The sequence below is a fragment of the Papio anubis genome, chromosome 13 (assembly GCF_008728515.1).
Source record: "Papio anubis isolate 15944 chromosome 13, Panubis1.0, whole genome shotgun sequence".
NCBI lineage: Eukaryota > Metazoa > Chordata > Mammalia > Primates > Cercopithecidae > Papio > Papio anubis.
Window position 1 is genome coordinate 102,356,019 of NC_044988.1, and position 15,948 is coordinate 102,371,966.

At 55.2% G+C, this 15,948-nt stretch overlaps 2 protein-coding genes across 2 annotated transcripts in view; one reads left to right on the forward strand and one right to left on the reverse strand.

Moving 5' to 3' along the window:
• The first annotated feature begins 1,903 nt into the window (after positions 1-1,903).
• BARHL1 (BarH like homeobox 1) lies at positions 1,904-11,467 on the forward strand. Its single transcript, XM_003911157.5, has 3 exons — positions 1,904-3,090; positions 7,146-7,368; positions 9,049-11,467. The coding sequence occupies exons 1-3, from the start codon at positions 2,625-2,627 to the stop codon at positions 9,341-9,343; spliced, it is 984 nt and encodes a 327-aa protein (XP_003911206.1). The 5' UTR covers positions 1,904-2,624; the 3' UTR covers positions 9,344-11,467.
• The window catches only part of DDX31 (DEAD-box helicase 31), an 81,063-nt gene continuing 76,571 nt past the window's right edge, over positions 11,457-15,948 (reverse strand). Inside the window, 1 exon segment of the mRNA XM_009187952.4 lies at positions 11,457-14,864. Within this exon segment, the coding sequence (XP_009186216.2) occupies positions 14,618-14,864 (247 nt within the window). The 3' untranslated portion in view covers positions 11,457-14,617.

Below are 15,948 nucleotides of genomic sequence, written 5' to 3' on the forward strand. Positions count from 1 at the left end.
GTGCTCCGGGGAAGATGAGATTCCTTAGGGAATGCGGGTGCAGGCCTGGGAAACAGGGGAGGAGTGGGTGATGGGGAGGGAAGTGGGGTCTCCAGAGACGCCCAGAGCAGGAGCAAGGCCAAGCTGGGGACTGGCCTGGAAGAGCCAGGGCAGCCCACTCTCCTCTTGATTTATGGCCCCCTCCCAATCCACCAAACTGAAATGAGCGGCCGGCCCGGCCCGCCGCGGGAGGTGCCCACTGCAGTGGCCGCCGCCGATCCAGAGCCTGGGTCCCCGCCCTCCCGCCTCCCCGACAGCTTGCAGCCGAGCCGGGCCACCATCCCCCGGGAGCCGCCCGTCCTCACCCCCAGCCCGGCCGGCGGCGGGGCCGCTTCCAATCTGCCGGCGGGCACAGGGGGAGAGCGCGGGGAGCCGGGCGCGGGGCCACCGCCGACCTAGCCCGAGGGAGGAGGAAGTTTTTGCTCCGCCCGACCACGCCAGGGTTTGGAGGGCATGAGGGTGCCTCACGATTCGCTGCGGTCTCGGTCGCTGAGCCCGACGTAGGGGCTGGGGTAGTTTCCTGGGGGCTGGGGATGGTGGCAGGGGCGTGCGGGCCGGGCTGGAAAGGCCTGGCTTCCCGAGCCTGCGGGGGTAAAAGGACGCCTCTGACCCGCCCGGCCTCGATGAAGGCGTTTGGGTTCCTCTCTGAAAGCCCTTTCCACCGCAGACCTGGGTTGTGATCCCTGGGGCTGTGCAGAGAGGATCCAGGCCCGGGACACACTTCGGATCTGTCCGCGGTCCTGGGCCCCAACACGGGGCTGACCCTAGAAAGGCGCTGGACTGGAGCCCTTGACGGGGTGGGAAGGGCGAGGGGTCGCATGATTCACAATGAAAAGGCCACGTTTCCAGAGTTGCCTTGAAAATGCATCCCTGGACGAGCTCTGGCTCTGCGTGGAATAAGAAGCCGTTAGCAGGCGTCTACACTCGCACTCGGAAGCTCTTGCGCGGGTCCTGTTCAGAGGTACGACAGCACCGGCCCCTCAGGAGGTGCCCATGGGAGAGACCATCAGCGGGGCTGGGCGGGTTACTGCTTTCTTTGTCCCTTGCGCTGCCTTCCTTGAGCCACACGCATTTCTTGAGGTCTCCCTAACGCCCCAGACAAGATCTTCCAACCTCGCCCTGAAGTGAAGTCCTCCAATCTCGCCCTGAAGTGAAGCCATCGGTCTGGTCACTTCCCGGGCAGACACCTGGCTTTCCCCACCCCCGCCAGGCCCACAGGGTCCCAAGAGGCCAGAGAGACAGGACTGCAAATTGTCCTACAAGGGAAACACTGAGAGCCCAACAGAAATGCTGCAAACAACATAACTTGAATTTTCTTCCCCACACTAGAAAAGGGGTTATCGACACACACACACACACACACACACACACACACACCACACACTTCTTTCTCCGCTGGGTTTAGTCCCTTTCTGCTGCTGGAGGAAGAAAAACGAGGGAAGAAAAAGGATCTACGACAGACCTGCGGACGAATAATTGGAATAATTGTGGGAAAGGGTCGGGGAACGCTAAAAAAGCCCAGCGCACATCCCAGCCCACCGCAGCAGCAGTCGGCTCGCCCCCTCCCTGCCAGCCGTACCCCCCTTGGCTAATCACCCTCATTAGGAGCTTCGTCACCGGCCTAATGAAAGCAAACCGTGTGGAAATCGCCGGTAAACAGTTGGGTCTGTGCGGTAATTAATTCAGTGTCTCTTTTAATCAAACTGAAAGGGAATCGGGCAGCGGCTTGCGGAGCCGTGACATCACCCCCAAAATCGGCCAGAGCCAATCAGCGTCATCACTCCGGGGACACGTGGGCGAGTCTCCTTAAAAAAAAACACAACACAACGAAAAAAAAAAGAAACCCAAAAAAAAAAAACCCAGACCCAAAGTAAAAGTGACACAAGTTCATTTTTTAAAGGAAGGGGGGGAGGAGAAGGCGCGTGCGGACCGGCAGAGAGCTGCCGCCGAGGAGCAGGGAGGCGCTGTCCACGGTGCTGACAGGCCCCCGGAGCGGCGAGGGCGCGGAGAGAAGACCTCCCTGGCCAGGTGGAGCTTCATGAGCCGCTGGCAGCCGCCTCCGCCGCTCTCCGCGGTGCTGATGCCTCCAGGTGCGCTCCGTTCCGCCGGCTGCTAGCGGGGCCCGGGCCCGCAGCTATCCGCGGTGCTGACCTCGCCACCCTCAGCCACCGCTTGCCTGGAAGAAGCGTGCGGTTTGGATTTTTAAAACGCCATTCTTTATTTAGATTCCAACATCCTCGCGTTTCTTCTGTGCCAAGGGGCCCTCGGGCCGTCCGTCTCCCCCTTTGCTCTCCCCAACTTGGCGCGCCCTCCCTCCCATTCCTCCCTGACACTCCCACCACCCCCCCTCGGCTCGGCGGCTCGGCGCGATGCTGCAGAAGACGCACTGAGTCCTTTTGGATCTAATGCGCAGAGGAGGTTGGCCCAGAGCTCCTGGGCTCCCCCAAGGCTGAACTCCGTCCAAGGTGCCCGCAGGCTCCCTGCCCGCCTTCCCCATGCCAGCCCGCAGCTAGGGGCAGGGGCAGCGGCGGCTGGGGTTGGGGGTGGGTGGGGAGCTTTTGGGGAGGACAGGTCGCAGCTTGGCTATGGAAGGCTCCAATGGCTTTGGGATCGACTCCATTCTCTCCCACCGCGCGGGCAGCCCCGCCCTTCCCAAGGGGGACCCCTTGCTTGGGGACTGCCGTTCGCCCCTGGAGCTGAGTCCACGCTCAGAGAGCAGCAGCGACTGCTCTTCGCCAGCCTCTCCAGGAAGGGACTGTCTGGAGACGGGCACCCCACGGCCTGGTGGGGCATCCGGCCCAGGTTTGGACTCCCACTTGCAGCCCGGGCAGCTCTCAGCCCCGGCCCAGTCGCGCACCGTCACCTCCTCCTTTCTGATCAGGGACATCCTTGCTGACTGCAAACCACTCGCGGCCTGCGCACCCTACTCTAGCAGCGGGCAGCCGGCAGCCCCTGAGCCTGGGGGCCGCCTTGCGGCCAAGGCCGGGGAGGACTTTAGAGACAAGCTGGACAAAAGTGGCAGCAACGCCTCATCGGACTCTGAGTATAAAGGTAAGAAAGCAGGAGGTGAAAACTTGGGGGAATGTTATGTATCTAAAAACTGGCATTTAAAACGAGTACACATGGCAGGACACGCACTCGCTCACCTGGGGGCTCCCCCAGGGCTCAGGTTGAGCAGTAGTTCTCCTCGGAACATTTCGGCCAGTCCTGTGGTTATGCCTTTGAGTAACAAAGAGTCTGGTGGAGAGAGTGGGGGCAGGGGAGGGATACTGTGTGCCCGCGGGGAGACTTCCCCAAAATGCATGAAGCAAACTTTCTAAACTTCGACTGGGACCCCTGCCCTTCCAGCAGTGCTGGGGGACAGGAGCAGGTTCCAATCAGGCCAGTGGCTCTCTAGGAAGAAACCTTGCAGAAGCAATGGAAGACTCAAAGGGTTCTGCTTTATAAGAGTGAAAATATAGCAGAAAAATTTCAGCTGGAGCCCTGAGAACAGTCAGAATTTTCTGCCTTTTAATCTACATTTCCAGACAGGAAGAGAAAATGGGTTTTTCCTCCCAACTGGCCCAGTGTGATCCCGGTCCTGTGAGTCATGAAAAGAGGCACTCACTTCAAAGCAGAAACCTCAGCTAGGCAGCTTCCTGGGAGCAGGTCAGGGGGCTGGTGGAGAGGGCAGTACCCTGCACCCTCCCACCAAGGGCTCTCATTGAATTTGATTTTAAGTGCCTTGACCAACCAACTCCAGGTTTTATGCAAGTTCCAGGGATTCCTGAGTAACCGGCCTTGTCTGCCGCTACACTGGGGTTGTTGCCTCTCCACTTTTCTTTTTACCTCTATGAATCTTTGTGTCGTTTGCTCCATTTTCATCCCATCTTAACCAAGGAGATGAGATCAGGGTTCAAAGGAAAGGGAGAAGGAAGGAGGGAAGGAAGGAAGGAAGGAAGGAGAGAAAGGGAAGAAAAAAAAAAAAGAATTTCCTAATTTTGTTTCTGACCCCCCGCCACTACCTCCACTTTAGCTGTTTCTCAAAACCAGAGGCAAAAAGTTCTTTCTAAGGAAGAAGTCAAGGGGCAGAAGGTGAAGAGGAGTATGAGGGCTTCATGGGAGACAGCCCCTAGCAGAGCACTCGGAGCGGGCAGAGGCTGTTCAGAGCTCTTTCAAGCATATAATTGATTCCCAGAAATCTTTTCAAGAGACAAAATTTCCCTGTAAGGGCAACTTCTTTATTGTCTTGCCCCCTCCCCCAACAGCACCCCCCTCCTGGTGCCGTACCTCCTGATCCCTATTTGGACCAAGTTTTCACAAAATTTTAGGAAGGCTCATTTGACACTCTCCTCCCAACCAATAATTCGTTTGTGGATATGTCCTAACTCCAAACCGAAATTCACTGGTCCGACTGCACATCCCATTTTCTTGATTTCCCCCACACAAATGGCCGAGCCTCCTTCAGCCAGGCTGTGCCGACCATGCCTGGAAAGTAGGCAGGTTGAACAGAGCAGCCAGGAGGAGATCTAGAGGCATGCGGGTGCCCACAGGCCGGCACCTGCCCAGTGGCCCTTGCTCCTTCCCCGCGGGGGCCTGCTTAGAGAGGCAAAGAAAACTTGCCCTGGAGAGAGACTGGCATGGGGAAGGGGGAGGAGAAAGAGGGGGAAGTCAATGTAAATATATACTCATAACATCACGGTTATTATTTACCATTTGCAACAAGAACGGCCCCGCTTTAGTTAGAGCAAAGGGCACGAATCTTCCACCGCCCATGCTAATGGCTGGAACTGGCAATGGTAACACAGTTTGGTCCTTGCCTCCTTTTATTTCTTTGCCCTCAGGAAGGATTTTGAGGACAGGTTTCGTTTAAGATAATTAGAATATCAATTTTCTTCTCCTGTCTCTGAGGATATCTGATCGGGAGGTGACGGAGGTGACGAGGGCCGGCTGTCTACATATCGCTTAAATAGGTTTGGAGCGAAGGGGTTAGAAGGTCTTGCCCAACCCCCACCCCAGGTGTTGCTGCCTTTGCCCCTAGTGAAAAAAGAAGCAGGGCCAGGGAGCCAGGCCTTGTCTGGAGCGTTTCTCAAACATGGAGGTGACTTTTTCAGAGCTCAGAAACAGACACCCCGAGCCAGTCCGTGGAGCATTTAAGCTAATCTACTCTCCAGCCGCCTTCCAAGCTGAGTCATTTCCTTCAAGGAGGGCATGGGGGAAGGTCAGCCTCATCCCAAGTTTCTGCTATCAAAGGCTCCTCAAACAACATTTCTTTGATAATATTTAAAGAAGCCAAAACTCAGCTTTGAAGTAAGGCGGTCAGCGACACTAGCGGCTGGATCCAAGGTCCATGGAGAACCCAAACCAGAGTTTTGTTCCCAGCAGGCAGGGTCGGTGGATGGGCCTGGAACTCGGGGACACTGAGATGCAGCCTCTAGAACCAGAGTTTGGGAAGCCAGTACCCCCCTGGGCTGAGCCTATCCAGGAGGAGGCCAAGGCAGAGCAGGCACAGAAGGTGTATTCAAAGCCCACGCTGGAGGGGGAACAGAAGAAAAGCCCCATTAGGTGATCCATTCTTCCTGACACCACAAACTCAACACCTCCCGACCTCCAACGCAGACCTCGTCCCTGAGAAGTGGGGGATTTTCATTAAGTAGTCCAGGCAATTAGGTCAAAAAGTAAGAGTGGTACGATATTAAGTTTGAGATTTGGATGATCGTTTCCTCAAACTTATTTAAACTATCTGTCTGCACAGACAGAACTCAAGTCCCCCCAACCCAACACATCCCCTTCTCCTGATGGTGGCCATGCCCAAATATGGGGAGCCCATACGGCAGGGAGAGCCTGGTGCCAGCCTGGAGGAGGCAGGTGGAAAGCCTTAGCCGGCCGGCCGCCGTTTCTCCTCTGAGCTCTCCTGGCTCACCAGGCTGGATGCCAGGCCCTCCTTGCAGCGAAGCGCTGCCTTTTCAGTTGAAAAGTCTCGATCCCTAGTGGCTCAATTAACCGGATTATTGTTTCCTACAGAGAGAAATCACCTTGCATTCAGCTGAACCCTCTCACTGCAAACGCCAGGCACAATGAAACTCCACCATAAAAGAAAACACAGAAAAAAGGGAGTAGGTTGGGGTAAAGCCCCAGTCTGAGCCGCCAATTTTGGGGAAATGGTCTAGTTGGTTATATAATTGCTTTAGAGGGAGAAGGAGAGTGAGCATTTAGCTTGTTCGATTAAGTGTTTTCTGTGCAGTCAAAGCCGAACGAAAGTGTTTGGGATAAAGAAATCACCCGTGCCAGGTCTATCCTTCGAACTCAGGAGCTGTGCCCCCGGTGCAATTCTGTCCTGACTGTGGGATGTAAACACACGATGCTACGCAGGTGTAGCAGGAGCCATCGTTAGTGAGCAATGTAATGACAACGAAACGCAGACCTGGGCAATGCGCGCTGCGCCCAAGGGGCAACCGGGTGGCAGAGTCGCTTATTTCTCCAAGTGCTCGGCGCTCGCAGACCCGGCGCCTTCCGCCCAGCGCCCTGTGTCGGGAGAAATCATCACTATGAATTCGTATCCACATAGGGCAACGCCAGGCGGGACACAATGATCTGTCCTTCAGGACAAAGAGTGGCTCCGGGGAGAGCAGATTTTTGTCCCTCCACGCAGGTTTCTCCCCCCAGACCCCAGCCTTCAGCTTCCTCCCTTCCTGTCACGGACGCAGCCGGGGAAATTGGGGCCCAGACGCGGAGCTCACTCCGCCAGAAACCCTGGGCCCCCTCCCCTACTCTGGCAGGCTGGTTCCGGTTCCATCGTCGCGGCTCCGTTTATCCCTCCAGGGAGCGCGGGCGGAGCGCCGAGCGCGGCGCAGGGACTGGAGATCTCCCCAGCTTCGGGTTCTTTCTACTCGGAGCTGCCCGGGGGATCTCGGCCTCGGGCGCTCCCGCCGCCGTCCTGTTCCCCTCAGCGTTCATGTCCTGTTCCCGGGGCCCCAGAGGTCCCGGCTCCGAGCGGCCCCCGCGAGCTTGGGTGTCGGGGAACCACCGCTGTCGGAAGCCGCGGTTACACAAACGCCACAGGCAGGAGCGGGAGGGCACCGGCGGCGGCTGCGAGGCCGGGCCCTGACATGCCGCTGTGTCCGCAGTGAAGGAGGAGGGCGACCGCGAGATCTCCAGCTCCAGGGACAGTCCCCCGGTGCGCCTGAAAAAGCCACGCAAGGCGCGCACGGCCTTCACTGACCATCAGCTGGCGCAGCTGGAGCGCAGCTTCGAGAGGCAAAAGTACCTGAGCGTGCAGGACCGCATGGAACTCGCCGCCTCGCTCAACCTCACCGACACGCAGGTCAAGACCTGGTACCAGAACCGCAGGTGAGGCCCGACTGCGCGGGTAGAGGCAGAAAGGGAACTTCCCCTTTCCTCACAGCTCCTGGAGGGGACCAGGAGTCTACAGGTTGGTGCTAAGGGAGCGCTCCTGAGCCTCCCCCATTCTGTAAAAGTGGGAAACTGAGGCCCTAAGGGAGAAGGCTCTGCCCAAAGTCCCCACAGTGAGGGACAGAGATGAGATTAGACTTGGTCTCCAGTGTCCAGTCAGTCCTCTCCCAGATGGGTGGACAGACACATAGGCCATTGAAGATCCAAGTCCTGCCCTAGCTCAGCCGGAGTTGGCGGGGGTGTTCCTGGAGCCGCCACGTGAATCAGCCTGGGTCTTGGAAGCCCCAGGCCCTTGAAGGGTGACAGTCTTGATGCCCAGGAAGCCTGTGAAGAGGACAGCCAGGCAGTGGCCCTTGGGGTATTGAAGCCTGGCCCAGACCGGGCAGATGCCTTAGGGGCCTCTGAGTTTCTGTGAGGCTCTTCAGGTCTCCCCAGACTTTCTGGTCCCAAAACGTGAGTGGGGAACTGGCCAAGCCCTTGCTCCTTGGGGACAAGGTGACTAGGAAGTTGGTGTTGGGGCACTAGACTTGAACCTGTTTCCTAATTTCCCTCCCGAACACACTCACCAGACTTAGGTGCACATGTACAAAACATACACGCATCCACACACTCAACCCAAATAGCGACACACTGACGCACACATCAATACAACTTGCAGTCACACACGCACTCACACTCAGCCCCACAGTCACTCGCACACTCTTAGCAGAGGCAGGAATGGTGCTTTTCATAAACAAGCCTCAGAACACATCGCTCCATTAATAATAAATACTGATTACTGCTCCGGGCATCAATAATTAAGGCCTGTTACAGTAATTACACAATTATGATGATGATTAATAATTCAGGGAGGGAAACAGGGCTGGTGTGGCTGAGCCCACCTTAGTGGACCCTGGCTGGTCTGCCTAGCCTCACCTGGCAGGTGAGCCTGGGCTCCAGGCCTGCCTTCTCCAAACCCCAGGCCTTTGGCTGGCCAAGGCCTCTGGACTTTGGGGCCAGACAGTGTGCAGGGCTCACACTGCAAGCCCTGGAGGGTGGCAGGTGCAGCCTGCTCCGGCCGGCAGGGCGTGCAAGCCGGGAATGCGTCCTCTCCGGTTGCCATTTCAGGCCCGCTTGCTTGTGCTAGCTTGCAGCCTGGCCAGCCTGCAGAGGAATCAACCGCATTCCCTTCCCTGACCAGAGCACCCCCATCCCCGCAGCCCTCTCCAGGGTGATCCCACCTTCATAAAGAGGCACCTGCAGGGAGGAACCCTTCTACCCAAGGGTTCGTTCTGCGATGTCCTGGGCAGGGTAAGGTGCAGTTAGAGCCGGGCTTTGGGGTCAGACAGCAGGGATTAAAACCTGGGCTCAAAACCCGGGCTCCTTTTTGAAAACTGGCCCAGACCTCAGTTTTCCTCTCTGTAAAATGGGGTAAGAGCCACGGAAGGCCGGTGGAAGATAAAAGGAGAGGATGCATGTAAGGCGTGCGATGGTGCCTGGCACTCGGTTATTTATTAACAAATGAGTATGATCCCTCTTGGACTCCTTTGGCCTCTCTGGGCCAAGCAGTGGGGAGGGGCTGGGGTCCCTGGATGCCCTAGCCCTGATCCCGCCATGCGCGTTTATTTCGGCCCCCAGGACTAAATGGAAGCGACAGACAGCCGTCGGGTTGGAGCTGCTGGCGGAGGCAGGCAATTACTCAGCGCTCCAGCGGATGTTCCCGTCGCCTTATTTCTACCCGCAGAGTCTGGTTTCCAACCTGGACCCCGGCGCGGCGCTCTACCTGTACCGCGGCCCCAGCGCGCCGCCGCCCGCTCTCCAGAGACCTCTGGTGCCCCGCATCCTCATCCACGGACTCCAGGGCGCCAGCGAGCCGCCCCCGCCGCTGCCTCCGCTGGCCGGCGTCCTCCCGCGCGCTGCGCAGCCTCGGTGAGGCGCCCGCCCGCTCCGGGGCCTCTTCCCGGGGGCTCGGTGTGGCCCCTTCCTCCCGCCTTTCTGAGGGCGCGGGTTTGACGCCCCTTCCAGGGAGCGGACCCTGCCCGGCCCTCCCTGGCGCCCCAGCCCAGTGTCCCCCGAAGGGCCAAATGCCAAGTCCACTGAGGCCCGGACCTCGGACTGCGTCTCCCTAGTCCCCCCTTCGGCGTCCTCTCTCGCGGCCGCTCTGTGCGGGAGCCACCCCCACCCGCCGGGTGTACATACGCGTCTCTGCCCCTCCCCGCCCCCAGCCTCTGCCGGCTTCCCTAGGCGCCCCTTTCTCCCCAGGAGCGGGTGCGACTGATTCCCAGGCTTCGCTCTCTCCCACAACCCTTCCACGCTCCAGGTGGAGAAGAGGCCCTCTCCCCGCGCCCCTGCCAGGGAGAGAAGGGGAGTGCGGAGTCCCGTCTCCCTACCCTTCGAGCGCCTGGGCCAGCGGCTGAGCTGTACATACCGTGTGCAAAGTGTATATGAAGTTATTTATTCGTGAACCATGAGCCCGTGACCGTGTCCGTGGATTAGTGAGTCTGTGGCCTGTGCCCTCCCCACTCCCAGGCGGGGCAGGAAGGGGCTGAGGGGGCTTGCCCACCCACCCCGACCCCAGTCCCCAGCCTCAGCCCCGGTCCGGGGGCAGCCAGGCCTCTCGGGTTCTCTCTTTTTTTAAATGTCGAAATAAACTTCTTACAAATGACCAGGCGCCTGTCCGCGCTCCCGTCGCTCGGTCCGCACTCAACCCCTCTCCCATCCCTCTCATGGGGGCTCAGTTTCCTTCCATCCTCAGTAACGAAACATTTTTGTCCCCCTTTTCTTCCCCGGTGCTGTGGACGTGCGCGGGGGGCCGATGGGACTCGCTGGAGCCGGGGTCTCCCCTCCCTGGCCTCAGTCTTCCCATCTCTACAGCGAGGCCAGCCCGTTCCTCCCCTCCTCCCCCTCTTGTCTCCATCTGGTTCCTCGCGGCTCCCAGACGGTCCCGAGGGCCAGGGCGAGGGTCCGTGCCGGAACAGGCGGGGGTCAACGCGGGGCCTCGGTCGGCTGCGGGCCGGCCTGCAGGGCCCGCGCCGAGACGACTCATCTGGCCGCGACAAGGGCCCCGGCAGCTGGTGACCGGCCCGCCGGGCGCGCGCCGACAGATGGGCTCCGAGGCTGCTCCCCCCATGACTCCCACCCTCCGCCCCGCGTCCGGCCGCGCTCGGGCTCCCGACGCTCACGGGCGCCAAGGCGGCTCCGGCCTCCGGGCCTCCCGCACCAGGCAGGACTCCGCGCGCCTTCGCTGCGAACCAGACGCCACATCGGGTAAAGCCCCACTCCCACATCTTCTCACCTCCCCTTTACCCCGGGAGGAGGTTGGAAATGAGACCCGGAGGGGAGCCAAATCTCAGCGTCTGCCTCATCTCTTCTGGCTGCCCCAGACCGCAGCTCTAGCATCTCAGGGGAGAGGGGTTTAAGTCCCGAGTCAGACTCGAGGCTTCCAGTTCACGTTCAAAGGGCCATGGTCACCTGAGACTGTTCCCTCTCTGGGGAGGTGGGCGCAGGTGCTTCCCTCCCACACACCACCTGCAGCTCGCTAACCCTCAGGGCGGGGAAGTTTTGGGGGGCTCTAGTTTGGGGGCAGGGTTTCTCTGAAGATGGGGGCCGTGTTCAGACTATAACCCCTCTCGAAAACCAGACCCACAGCCAGGTCCGCTACTGTTTCCTCCCTGCCCCCCAACACTCGCGCACAGCAGCTTTCTTTCCTGGGATGGCAAGGGTATTATTCTGATTTTGCAAAATGCACAGCAGCTAATTAAGTCAAGGAGCCCCTCGGCTTTCGAGTTCTTTTGCATGTGAATGGGGGTTGGTAAATCCCCAGATCTGGCTCTGGTGGGGGGCGAGGGGAGACTGTCCCCAACTCAGGGTTAATGAAGTGGGAAAGGAGTCTCTCATAGCCTCCTGCAAACAAAACCCCCCATGCAACAAACCCTGCCCAAATCCTACATGGATTGACTTAAACCCAGGGGATAAGTGCTTTAAATTAATCTCATTGAATAAGAATGAGACCAAACAAAACTCTTTAAAATCATATTAAAAATCTATCAAAGGACAACTTGCACTGGTGTGCTTTTCATTTTGTGAAAGTGAAGGAGATAGACGGTAGCAACCACCCTCACATTTACACAGTGGCAGCGCAAACCACAGACACATTCTCAACTATGTAATTGTCCTTGTACCTCAGAGGCGATTTCATATCTTACATTAATGAAGAACAAGGCTTCCCTACAAGTTTATAATTAGAATATTTTAAATTGTCCTGCACATCCCATCTGCAATAATAACTTCACAACCTTTGCAGTGAGGTGGGCTCCTGCCTTCCACCCACTTAGAAAGCTAAATTGGTTTCTGTTCCCAACCCTGAGGTTGGGCGAGCTCTCATGTAAGAAAAAAAGAATAAATGTGGGACCCCAACAGGCCTGACAATAGGAGAGGGCTGAGAAGGCATCTTCTCCCGCTGCGCCACTGACCCATTCCCCCTCATAAACGTCGACTCCACAGGGAGGGGGCAACAAAGCTGAAAAGAAGTTGAGAGCTCCCTGCTGGCCCTTGGTCGCAAGGGAAATTGAGGACTGGGGCAAGTTGAGAACCTGAGCTGATTTTCAGGGTGCCCACTGCCCGACACTGACAGGCCTGGCTCTGGATTCTTCCTACTGTGGAGCGGATTAAGAGATAATGTCTAATGGTCAGGGGAGAGGTTTAACAAGACCAGCTAAGAACCCTTTTCAAGCAGGGCAACTTCTCCAGTGGAAAAGCCTTCAACTTGTGTCTCTACGAAGCAATGCTCGGATTTTAATGGCTTCCACTGACTGTGGCCTGAAGGGTTAAGCGGGGAGGCCCCTGGCAGTTTGGGAAGATACCTGCTCCGAAAGGTCTCATTTACTTCCCTCTTCCCTAAAGTTCTCCTCCCTTCACTCCAGGGGGAAAAGAAAAAAAATCAAAGTAACCCACTGGGCTTTAAAAAAAAAAAAAAAAAAAAAGTCCTTTACTGAGATTTGGTTGGCTCATTGCTTCTCTAGAGTGGAAGGGGCTGTCTGCACATCAGCACTGACTTCATCTCTCAGCAAGGGCTTTCTGACCTTCAGTGCGTGAGAATGAGGCCCGTCAACTGCTAAGGCTGTGGCAAACATGAGGATGTTCTGGATTCCAAAAAACATTCTACAAGCCCACTTGGGGGAAACGCTTTTAGGCGGCAACATTCTATTAAATGTCCAAATTCTGTGTGACTCTAACTATGGGAACCAGGCTTACGATATAGAGACGTGGGTAAGTTTGGGAAATTTTAAAAAGAGGCATGGTTAAACATACACACAAAAATTAGAGTATGTACAGTGGAATTAGGCTCAAGCTTTGCCTAATTGATGTCTGAAATGTATAATCTGTCAAGAGCCGTAATAAAAGAGAAAGAGATTTATTTTAAGGTTATTTAAATTTAAACAATATTAACCTTAAATCTGCTAAATCCATGTTTCTTTATTAACTGGGGTAATATATTGATTCTACTTAGACCCACATAGCATCTATGGCAAGAAACCCTCACCGTAAGAGTTAGCAGATGAGGTGTGTAAGTTTTGATCTTGGAATGACCGTCACTCACACGATGCACGATTCTAGCACTCCTCTTTCCCCCCAGGCATGCAGAACTCTGCCAGTTCGCCCTTTAGTGGAATGAGTACTAGGGGGAGAAAAAGTCAGGTTTCTCTTTGATCATCCCCAATCACTGGCATTAATCCTGTTTTTCACACAGCTGGGTTTTGTCTATAAAGTTTGAACCCTCCTTTTCTCATCCAAATCATGTGAACCATTACACATCGAAATAAAAGTAAGGTGGCAGATTTGCCCAAAGTCACGCTGACATGTGCTACAGGGTTGTTGTTTTTAAATTATTATTGTTAGAAACTTCACCAACAGTCCCTGTTAATTTGTATGTGACAGCCAACTCTGAGAAGGTCCTATTTTTCCACCTGCAGAGGATCCAGTCTCAGTAGGCTCCTCCTCGCCCTCACACTGGAGTCCCTGCCGGTGTGGGTGCCCACTGACATTCACCTGTGTCTAGAACGGTGGCAAGGATGCTGATCCCCCGTGGTCCCTGCAGGAAGGCCCACTTTGCCAACTCTCACCACCCTCTCGTGGCCACCTAGGCCTTTCATGGATCTAGGGGTATCTGCTGAAGTGGTGCCTCAACACTGGTCCTGGGGAGACCACGGAGGGTGGCACCGTCACTGCAGAGGAAAAGGGAAGTGAGAAAGCAAGAGACAGCGGAGAGGACAGGAGTGGTGCCCAGTGGTGTGGAGGCCTTCAACCCTTTCTCTTCGGACCCCTCTGCAAGTGCCCAAATCTTACATTTATTGGGAAATCAATACGCTCTAGGGGGCCTCTTTCAAACCTCCCAGAAAACACAATGCAGGGGCGCGGGGGGGGGGGGGGGGGCAGCTGTGGCCTGGGTCACAATACAAAGACCCCCAGACCTTTCTTGAAGACAAGACAGGATTTGATAGGGAAAAAAAGCTTGGGATACTGGGGCCTTTTGACTTCAAAGGCAAATAATAAAAAGCCAACAGTAAATCAATTAGCCTGAGCGAATGAGTTTTCCATGGACATAAAAGAAGGAACAGTGCATGTAAATGCAATCTCATGTTTCCAGAGGAAAATAAGAGGGATCACGAGCCTGAAAACACATTCGTATTTTTTGACCCAGCCCAAAAACTTTTTGTATTTTCTTCTCTCTTTGTACAAATTCAATTCCAGTTTTTAACACCCTAATTCACAAAATTCATGCCAATGTATGTACTGATAGGTAGGCTGAAGTCAAGCTGTGAAACTTCAGAACACAGGTAAGAGCAGCAATGAACCCCGTTCCAGACTGACACACAAGGCGTTCTTATACCACGTCCCAGAGTGCCAGCTCAACCCCGGCATGTCAGCGCCTGGGTGAAGGGAGTGCCGGGTACTGACGGGATCAATGCAAGACACAGACCCCTTCCATCGGGAGCTGGCTAGTCTCTATGGTGCCCCACACCACTGATTTCTATCAGGCTCCAGGGCCTCCCACGGAGGAAAAGGGCTGTGGCCCCTCTGATTCCTGGGGACGTGGTATTCAGAGAAAGACAGCAGTTGTTTTTCACAAGGCTCCTCTGACAAGAACAGGACATCAATCTACTGCCACCCAGGGCTTCCAGGATCCACTCGAAGACCCAGAGAGATTTTAAACTTTCTGGGAAGTCTTGCTGTCCTGCTGTAAAGCTTTCTGGGTTTTTCTCCATTTTAATGTTTTCCCATGGCCAAAGCAGGGTGTCGGCTGCAGACTGGGCCGCAGGGGCCGGCTACCAGGCTCTCCGGGTGCGTTTTGCTTTTTGACCTTGGCGACGCCAGGCTCTATGCCACTTGAGTATTCCGAACGCAGGATTTCAGTAAGGCTGTGTTTACTCTGGGTCTTCTTATGAAGGTCAGGCCTGAAGAACAGTAACGGCAGAGAGGGAAAGGAAACTTTATTATTACTATTTTTCTTTCCCATTTGGAAAGAGGCTGATAGCAGCTGGTTCTGAGGCTGTGAAGCTGACATTTTTGTATTAACAGAAGTACAATTCCTTCAATGGCACTTGTTTTGATATTCTATGCACCAGAAGATTAGATACGGCGCTGACAGATTTTCATAACGGTGGCAAAATACCACGGCATTTTTAAAAGTGAGGCTTTGTTCTGTGTTGTTTTCATGGGGAAAAAAAGAACTGTACACCCTCATGCTCTGATGGCAAATGAGGTGTATGATACAGCGGTTTGCCAAAGGACGGGGAGAAACCCACCGTCACACTCAACAACATGAAGCAGTGAAAGCTTGCGGCAGCTTCCCGGTAACCCCCAAGCAGCTTAAAGCAACTGGCCTCCTCATCGGCTCCTGAGGGCTTCAGGACTCAGCCCTGCGGGAGCAGAGTCCAGCAAGGTCTATGCAGCCCTCCAGGGTCCCAGAGTGGTGGCTGGGACGAGAGCCTGATAGGAATGGAATCATATGAATGGAAGAAACTATTAAACATATTTCTGACCCTACAAAGCCCAAACCCAGGGCACAGCCTGGTCAATGTCTGCACTGAGGATTAGACCAGCAGCTCTCTCCAGCCCACACAGACCCGGGTGTTAGAGGGAGGCTTCTCCCTGCCCTAAGCCACTCAGAAAATGCCAAGGGTAGAAAATCAATTTCAGATGTCAGATCCTGATAACTGTCCTGAAAAGATGGCAATTTTACCATTTAATCAGAAGACCAGAGGAGGAAATTTATAGATGTTCAATCATACATCAGAAGAATGATCATGAAAATTGAAGAGTAAAATAATGTTTCTTAAGACAAGATCTTAACCAAAGCAACAACAATAAAACAATTACCAATGGGGCCTTGTTGGCAATTCCTTCAGTACCAAAATGGCAGTGTCTTAGGACACTACAGTGTCATGGAGTTGTCACAAAGACATACATTACATTCTGCTACTACGTTTACAGCATTCTCTTTGCTGCAATCAGAGAATAAACTGAACTGAAATTGTG